The sequence below is a fragment of the Echinops telfairi genome, unplaced genomic scaffold (genome assembly GCF_000313985.2).
Source record: "Echinops telfairi isolate 266 unplaced genomic scaffold, ASM31398v2 ScPeMD7_7469;HRSCAF=8507_1, whole genome shotgun sequence".
Taxonomy (NCBI): domain Eukaryota; kingdom Metazoa; phylum Chordata; class Mammalia; order Afrosoricida; family Tenrecidae; genus Echinops; species Echinops telfairi.
This window is the reverse complement of record NW_022111373.1, coordinates 149579111-149587995: the sequence shown is the minus strand read 5'-3', so window position 1 is coordinate 149587995 and position 8885 is coordinate 149579111. Positions and strand designations below refer to the sequence as shown.

Sequence of the window (8885 nt, the reverse complement as noted above, 5' to 3'; positions counted from 1 at the left end):
TGTGCACCCTCAGCCTCCCACCCCCCCACCCCCCACCTGCCACTGACCAGGAGCAGGGTAAGACAGTGAGGCCTTCCCACAGCCAGGGTATTTCAAACTTTTGGCTGGGGAGGCAGGGTTGATGGTATTGGTTGACCCTATTGGCTGAGTTAGGCCCGCCTGTGTGATGTCATGGGCCTGGGCCTATTTTGGGCACCAGATGCACCTCCCACCTGGCTCGTGGCTTGAGTATGAGCATGCTCAGTTTGGAGTCTTCATCGGTGTTCAATGGTTGCCTGATTTCTTTCCCACCTCCTCTATGGGGGTCTGTGCAGGCATGGGAGGGACAACCCCCTGTCCCTAAGCTGGCTACCTAACAGTTACATTCTTGGAAACTCACTCTGTCCATTAAGGTCACTGCAAGTCAGAATTGGCTCACAGCACGGAGTTTGAAATTGTTTGTTTTTGTGTCAAGGGTGGGATCCAGCCCCACATGCAGATGGGTCCTAAGGGGCGGTTGGTGATTGAAGGGAAGAAATTAAGAAACACGGTCCAGGAGTGAGAGAAAATGTATTTCCACATCAACTTATATAGTCTCAGGCGCGCAAGCCCCCTAGTTACAGGTAACCATGCATGTAACAAAATGGGCAGTACCTTGCCCCTGGAGGTCCCTGTGTTCATTGGGGAAGTAACCTAACACTAGTGCTGGGGACAGATAAGTGGAGTGACTGTCCCCTGAGCAGGGAAAGCAATAGCAACAGGTCTGCTCCTATAGATAAAGCTATCGGCCAGATAGCTATCAGCCATGCGCTTGAGGGGTGACCCTACGGCAGCACAGTTATGGGAGGACATAGTGGGGACTCCTCTTAGTTAGGAGAATGTGATTGGGATTCATCTCTAACTCACAAATGTGAAGGCCTCTTCACCCAGAACCCTGGGCTCCCAGGCTTCTTAGAATATGAGGATACAGAATTTGTCTGCATTACACTCCCTTCCCATTCCTCAGTTTCCCACTGTTACAGTGTCTGGGTGGGTGCTGTGGGCTAGACTGGTGTGCAAACCCACCAGCCGCTGCCGGAGACCGAGATGAGGCTGGCTGCCTACTGCTGTAAAGATGGCAGACGGGAAAGGCTGTTGGGGCTCCTTCTGAGTCGGCAGAGCTCCACGCCTGGGTTTGGGTTTGAGTTTGAATTTAAGTGGGTATAGGGCATTTGGGGTACCTTTGCAACTTTTCCGTCAACAGGGATGGTTATGAGGCAGGAGTTGACAGGCAGGAAGATTAGGGATAAGGGGGGTTGTCTGCAGAGAATGCCTACGCTAAATGAAAATTAGCTGGGCATGCCACAATAAAGGGGTTTGAAATAAATCAGGATCACAGTAGAACCTGTGAGGAAGACCCAATGCTGGGCAGGGACAGAGAAGGTCACCAGGCATGCGCCTGACTCAGCCACTAAGAACAGCCTGTACCCACAAGCACGCCCCAGCCCGCTCAGGTGGGGGTCGGAGGGGATGAAAACCGGAGACGGGCCAGCGGTGGACTGTTTCCAGTTCGCTCACACTCTTTCAGTTCTTCGACCGCCCCTTTCCGGCCATTTCTCACGTGGTCTTTCAAGCTCCCCCGAAGTGGCCGTGGCCATTTTCGGTTGTGAACTCTTGCGGTCCCCGTTCCGCCACTGCGTGTACTATCTGAGACTGTATTCCTCGAAACTTCCGTTTCCCTCCTAAACGTTGCTTACAGAAAGACTTGCAGAAGCGCTTCAGCCTTGGGAAGCAGGAACCGGGACACCCATGCCCGGACCTAACGAAGGGCCGCGAAGGTGCCCTCTCGCCCTGGCCCCTGTGTGGCGCTGGGCTGACCCGTGGGCTGTAACTGTCTCCCCGTCCCCTCCGCCCGTGCGTCCCCGGCAGGTGCGCCCCGGCCGGCCCAGGTGTGCGCGCTGGCCGCGCGCGCGGTCTCCCAGCCCCGGGGGCCGGCTGACGCTGGGGCGCCAGGTGTGCTCGTCGCTGCTCGGTCCCAGGCGAGCCCTGGCGCGCTGACCGAGCGTGCGTGTCCGCTGTGGGGGCCAGCTGCCCCCGGCCCCCGCCCCGCGCGCTCCTTCCGGCCGGGGGCTGGCAGGGGTCCTGCCGACTGCATCGGGCGTCATGGCAACCGGCAGGCCCGGCGCGCGGATTGGCGAGGTGGCCTGCGGGGGCGAGAAGCGGCCGGCGGGCCGGGTGGACGAGGGGGCGGGGTGGGCTCTCTGGGCCGCGCCTGCCTCTGCAGGCGAGCTGGTGGGGGAGGGGGCGATTGGAAACAGGGCTGCCGTCCTAGGGATGGGAGTGTCCGGGGTGGAGGGTCAGGTGGGCCGGACACCCGCCCGCGTGGCGACCTCAAGCCACCCCACACTCGCTGCCACCCGGTGACGTGGGCCCTGGCCAGCCCCGCGGCCGCAGCGCGGTGCCCGCGGGGCGGAGGCGCCGTGTTCTAGGGAGCTGATGGCTGCGTCCTGGCCCCGCGGAGCCGAGAAGACTCCCGATGGTCTGAACCAGGGGAGGTGACCACTCATTCCAGCGAGCCCCGGACACTTCCCGAGGCCACCCGCCTCTGTTTCGGGAAGGCTGGCCGCGGGCCGCTCCTTCCCTTTGAATCTATTGGGTTAGTTCCCTTGACATGAGACTGGGCCCCTCTCTGCTCTCGCCCCCCACCCCGTCTCCCTGCGAATCGAAACCCACACTACTGGCTCTGCGCTGACTGGGGAACCCTTCCTCCTCCGGGTCCACCCCAAATTGTGTTCTTGCTCACATAATTGTCGTATCACACTTACCCTGAAGGGAGGTGGGAAGGGCAGAGAAGTGGGAAGAGAAGGATTTGATGTTAGGATGATGCCCTAAGTGGTATGCAGTACTTTTTTAATGTTAATCCTTTTAGAAGCTTATGGTAAGGTAGTCTAATCACCATAGCCACTCATCACAAAATGACAGGAAACAGCTGCAGACATCTATTAAAATTGGAACTTGGAATGTTTAAGGTATCAATCTAGGAAAATTGGAAGTCATCAGAAATTGAAAAGGAATTTATAAAGATGGCTATCCTAGTCATTAATGAACTGAAATGAACTGGGATTGGCCACTTGAAATCAGACATCATGGGTTTCGGATGTTGGCAATGACCTTCAAGAGGAATGGCATATGTTCATTAACAAAAAGAACATTTCAAGCTCTGTCTTCAAGTGCAGTGATGTCTGTGTAGGGCACTATGCAGGAAGTTCTCCAGTTAATACAAGCATCACTCAAATTTACACATCAGAGACTTGAAGAACTCTAACACCTTCAGCCTGAAACTGATCAAACATGCAATTAAGATACAATGATAATTACTGGTGACTGGAACTGGAAACAGAGAAGGGACCAGTAATTGGAAAATATGATCTTGGTGATAGAAACTATATTGGACATTTATAATACAATTTTGCAGGACCAACAACTTCTTCATTGCAAATACCATATGTACTTGGGTATAAGCCGACCCGAGTGTCAGCCAAGGCACCTAATTTTACCACAAAAAAACACATTAAAAATGAGCTGAAAATTCAGTTTATACAGGAGTATATAGGTACCTTTTTTCTCAAAACATAAGCATTATTCCTTTTCATCACATGAACATAAACAATGACTATACACATGGACCTCATCAGATGGAGGACACAAGAAACAAACTGACTTACATCCGTGGGAACAGACAATGGAGAAGTTCAGCATCAGCAGCCCAAACAAGGCTTGGGGCTGGCTGTGGAGCAGACCATCAATTGCTCATGTGTTAAGTTTAAGTTGAAGCTGGAGAAAGTTATAACACATCTATAAGAGCTGATATATGACCTTGAGAACATCCCACTTAAATTTAGAAACCACCTGGACAGAATATCTGATGAGTCGTGGAATGACATCAGGGATGTGGTAGCTACATAATCTGGTGTCAATTTGAGACTATTAAGAGTGAAGAGGTGGAGTTTAGCCTGTCAGTCAGGTCATAGCTTGATAACCTCATTTGGAGGCACTAAGGAGATAAATAGCTCACTGGAGGCCAGACACTCTCCCTGCGAGACTTTCCTGTTGACAAGCCACATGGAGCTACACTGATGGCAGCCAAAGTCCTGGAACTAGAGGAGCCACATGGAGACCCATGCTGGTGCTGAGATGCTTCCACTTCCACTGGATCCACAAGACTTTCCACCCACTGGCCTGAGGAATTTATAGATTGGTATTGGACATATGGGCTAATATCGGACTTATGACCTTGATCTGGGATGTTTTCTTAATGTACAATTATGCTTTGATATAAAGCTTTCCCTCATACACACATGAGTGTCTCTGGATGTTTTTCTAGTCCACCGGACTAACACAGGGACATCATACGTGTAGAGAGCAGAAAGTGGCTAAAAACACAAGAAATAAAAGACCCAAGAGGATGCTTGAAGAGATTCTGGACTTACTTTTGAATACAAGTGTAGCTAAAACTAAAGGGAACCATGATGAAGTAAAAGAGCTGAACAGGAGATTTCAAAGGGCAACTGGAAAAGGCAAAGCAAAGCATCCTAGTGAATGTGCAAAGACCTAGACTTAGACAGCCAACAAAGAAACACACTGAGCAGGTTTCCAGCTGGAAGAACAAAGGCAAAATTGCACGCCTCAAGTTGAATTTAGGATTCTATGGAAAATACTGCACGATGCAGGAAGCAACAGAGAAGGAAGGAATGCACAGAGTCGCTGTATCAGAAATCATTGGTCCGCAGTCAACCATTTCAACAGGTAGCATATACGATGAAGAACCGCTGTGTTGAAGTAAGAAGCCCAAGCTGCACTGAAGGCATTAGGGAAAAACGCAGCTCCAGAACTAGAGAACACCAACCAAAAGTTCCAGCAAACATGCAGCACTCGAAGGACTCACTTTATGCAGAAAATTTTGAAAGAGAGATACCTGGCCAACTAACTACAAGAGATCCAGGCAGGGTTGCCTACAGAACAAATCCAGTGACACTCATACGTGTGTAAGAAAGAACTTTATATCAAGAGGTAATTTTATGTCAGGAAAACATCCCAGCCCAGTCCAACTCAAGTCCATATGTCCAATATTAGTCCGTAAGTCCCTCTTCAGACTCCTGAAGCCTCATACAACGACGCAGAGTGCAGGAAGATCACAAGCCAGTGGGTGCTAGTCTTCTGGATCCAATGGCGAAGTTCATCACAGGGCTCTGGCAGGTAGGTCTCAGTGGCACCCCAACAGGAAGGTGAAGGCAGAGAGAGAGGGGAGGTTCCCAGGGCCCTCTTTATGAGAAGGCCATGCCACAAGGAGGTTAACAGGCTAAACTCCACCCCTATACTTTATATATCTTCAAGTTGATATGAAATTATGTAAGTAAAAGAGAATGAGAGAAAAAGAAATTACGTAAGTACCACAATATTTGTGCCCATCCTCAAAAAGGTAACCCAACAGAATGCAAAATTATTGAACAATAGCCTTAGTATCACATGCAGTTAAATTTTTGCTGAAGATAATTCAGAAACAGTTGCAGCAGTACATTGATAGGGAACTACCAGAAATTCAAGTCAGATTCAGAAGAGGACATGACACAAGATGTGTCATTTCCAACATCAGGCGGCTCTTGACCAAAAGCAGAGAGTGCCAGAAAGATGTTTGCTTGTGTTATATTGACTATGCAAAGGCGTTCAACTGTGTGGGTCACAACACAATATGGATAACATTGAGAAGAATGAAAATGCCAGCACACTTCATTATGTTCACGTACACAGACAAACAGGTGGTTGTTCTACCAAAATAATAGTATGCTGCAAAATCAGGAAGAGTATGGGGTACAGATTTTATCCTTTCCCCATGCTAATTCACTTGGTAGGCTGACCAAATAATCAGAGGCACCAGACTATAAGAAAAAGAACTTGGCCTCAGGATTAGAGGTAGGCTCATTAACAACCTGCAATATGCAGATGACTCCACCTTGTTTGCTGAAAGCAAAGAGGATCGGAAGCACTTACTGATGGAGACCAAGGGCTACAACCTCCCATATGAATTACAACTCAACGTAAACAGAGATCTTACCACGGGATCAACAGGTAACACCATGATCAAAGGAGCAAAGATTGGAGTTGTCCAGGATTTCATTTTATTTGGATCCCACATCAACACTCCTGTCAGGTACAGACAAGCAATTAAATGACACATTTACATTAGGCAAATCCATGGCAGAAGACCTCTTTAAAGTGTTAAAAATCAAAAATATCACTTCAGAGGACTAAGGTGCGATTGATCCAAGTCATGGTATTTCCAGTTGCCTTACATGTAGTGAAAGCAGGGCATGCCACAGAAGAATTGATGCATTAGAATCATGGTGTTGGAGCCCTCAAAGCTGCATGGACTGCCACAAGAATGAACAAATCTGTCTTGGAGGAAGGCATGAAGGTAACAAGACTTCGTCTTACATACTTTGGCTACGTTTTTAGGAGGGACTATAGTTCAAGGACATCATGCCTAGTAGTGTGTCAGCATCAAAGAGGAAGACTCTGGAGGAGATGGATGGACACCGTGGTTGCAAGAATGGGCTCCAGCATAACAATTAAGAAGATGGCCCGGGACCAGAGAGTGTTTCATTCTGTTGTACACAGGGTCTTCGCATACTGGAACTGACTTGATGGGACCCCCTCCATGATTGGCTATGGTGGTTTGGAACTAGGCTCCTGGCCTGGGCTGAGGGACAAGTGCTCCACCAGCCCACCAGGTTGTGTGAGTTCCTGTTGGGTTTGGGTCAGTTACCTGGTTTCCTTCAAACCCAGTTTCTTAGGAGATGGTGTTGCCGAATCCTAGTTGAGTGCCCAATTCTCAAGGTGCCTGATCAGTCCTTGAAATCAGTGGGTTTCTATTATTTTGTTAAAAGAGTGTAAATTGTTTTGTACCTTAAGTCACATAAATAACATTAATTCAAGGCTGTTTTTTTTTCTGTTTGCTTTTTAGGACTCCATTGAATTATTTTAAGCATTATTCTGATGAAAGTGAAATTTTGCTGAAGATCATCCAGCAAGGGTTGCAGCAGTACATTGACAGGGAGCCGCCAGACTGTCTGGATTCAGAAGGGGTCGTGGAATAAGTGATATCATTGCTAATGTCTGATGGATCTTGGCTCAAAGCAGAGAATATCATAAAGATGTATACTTGTGTTTTATTGACTATGCCAAAGCATTTGACTGTGTGGATCATAACAAACCATGGATAACCTTGAGAAAAATGGGAATTCCAGGACACTTCATTGTGCTTATGCAGAACTTGTACATGAATCAAGAGGCAGTTGTGTGAACACATGGGAATAATGGTTTAAAATCAGAAAATGTGTGTAAGGGTTGTATCTTTTCTGCACATTTATTCAAGCTGTAAGCTGAGCAAATAAACCAAGAAGCTGGATTATATGAAGAACTCAGTATCAGAATTGGGGGAAGGCTTATTCACAACCTGTAATAATACAGGTGATACAACCTTGCTTGCTGAAAGTGAAGACCTGAAGCACTTCCTGATTACAGCCTTCAATATGGATTTCAATCAATGTCAAGAAGACCAAAATCCTCACAACAGGCCCAGTAAGTAACATCATGATAAATAGTGAAAGGGTTGATGTTATCATGGATTTTTTCTTGATTGGATCCAAAATCAATGCTCGTGGCAGCAGCAGTTCAAGAGATCAAAAAACAAGTTGCATTCGGTAAATCTGCTGTGCAAGCCCTCTCTTGAGTATTGAAAAGCAGGGATGTTACTTCGAGGATCAGTGCACCTGCCCCAGGCAATAGTACTTTCCATTGCATCATATGTGTGTGAAAGTTGGACATTGGATAAAGATCAAACAAGAAGCAATGCATTTGAATTGTGCTGGAGAAGAATATTTGAAGTGCCTTGGACTGCTAAAAGGACAAACCGGTCTGTCTTGGGATTATGGTCAGAGTGCTCCTTAGAGGCAAGGATAGCAAGACTTTGTCTTACATACTTTGGACATGTTGTCAGGAGAGACCAGTCCCTGGAGGAGGACATCACGTTTGGTAAAGTGGAGGGGTGGCGAAAAAGAGGAAGACCCTGAAGGAGATGGACTGACATGGTGGCTGCAACAGTGGGCTCGGGCATAGGAACAACTGAAGATGGCCCAGGACCAGGCAGTGTTTGGTTCTGTTGTGCCCAGGGTCGCTATGAGTTGGAGCTGACTCGATGGCACCTAACAACAAATTTTAAGCTTTATTCTGATTGATGAGGCCCAAAGGAAGGGGTCGTTGCAAACCCTCCACTCACAGATGGCAAAGACCGTGCTAGCGTCTTTGAATGGATCCCTCCCAAGTGATGGGCACATTGTTTTTCGTGTCCCGGACGACTTCTTCTTCCACTTAGGTACCTGCAATGTGATGGCAATCCTCATTTGCATTCTGTGAAACCTTCTTCGGCGTTTATATTGAGCCAAGCCCCGAGGTCGCTGGTGAGGAAGGATGGTGGAGTTTGGAGACTCGGGCTTCCTTCACGGGAGGGCTGAGTTCCTAACTCCATCCACCAAGCCCAGTCCCCTTAAGGCGTTTCCCTTAGGGTTGAAGGTGTGTGCGCCAAGGCCAGCCTAAGCTGTTCACTGGAGGCGTTCATCCCACCCAAGGAAATGTCCCGGGAAGGCATTCTGGTAAAGTTAGTGAGCTCTCCTTAATGACGGTGATGTGTAAGTGCTTCCTCAAAATATGCCGCCCTCTGGGCCCCGCAGCCGCGCTCGGGGTCGCGCCACCGGCCGGGCGGTTCTTTGTCCTTTCGGATGGGGCGCTCAGAGCCTGGGTTTCGGCCCCGCCGGGCTCAACCGCCCAGCGGGGTGTCCCGTGGCCTCTCGCCACCCCACGGCGTGCCCCGC

At 48.8% G+C, this 8885-nt stretch overlaps 1 protein-coding gene across 1 annotated transcript in view; it reads left to right on the top strand.

The window, feature by feature from the left end:
* Positions 1–2121: 2121 nt before the first annotated feature.
* The window catches only part of MARCHF6 (membrane associated ring-CH-type finger 6), a 54741-nt gene continuing 47977 nt past the window's right edge, over positions 2122–8885 (top strand). Inside the window, exon 1 of the mRNA XM_004698414.2 lies at positions 2122–2314. Coding sequence (XP_004698471.1) covers positions 2122–2314 — 193 coding nt within the window. The remainder of the gene's footprint in view (positions 2315–8885) is intronic.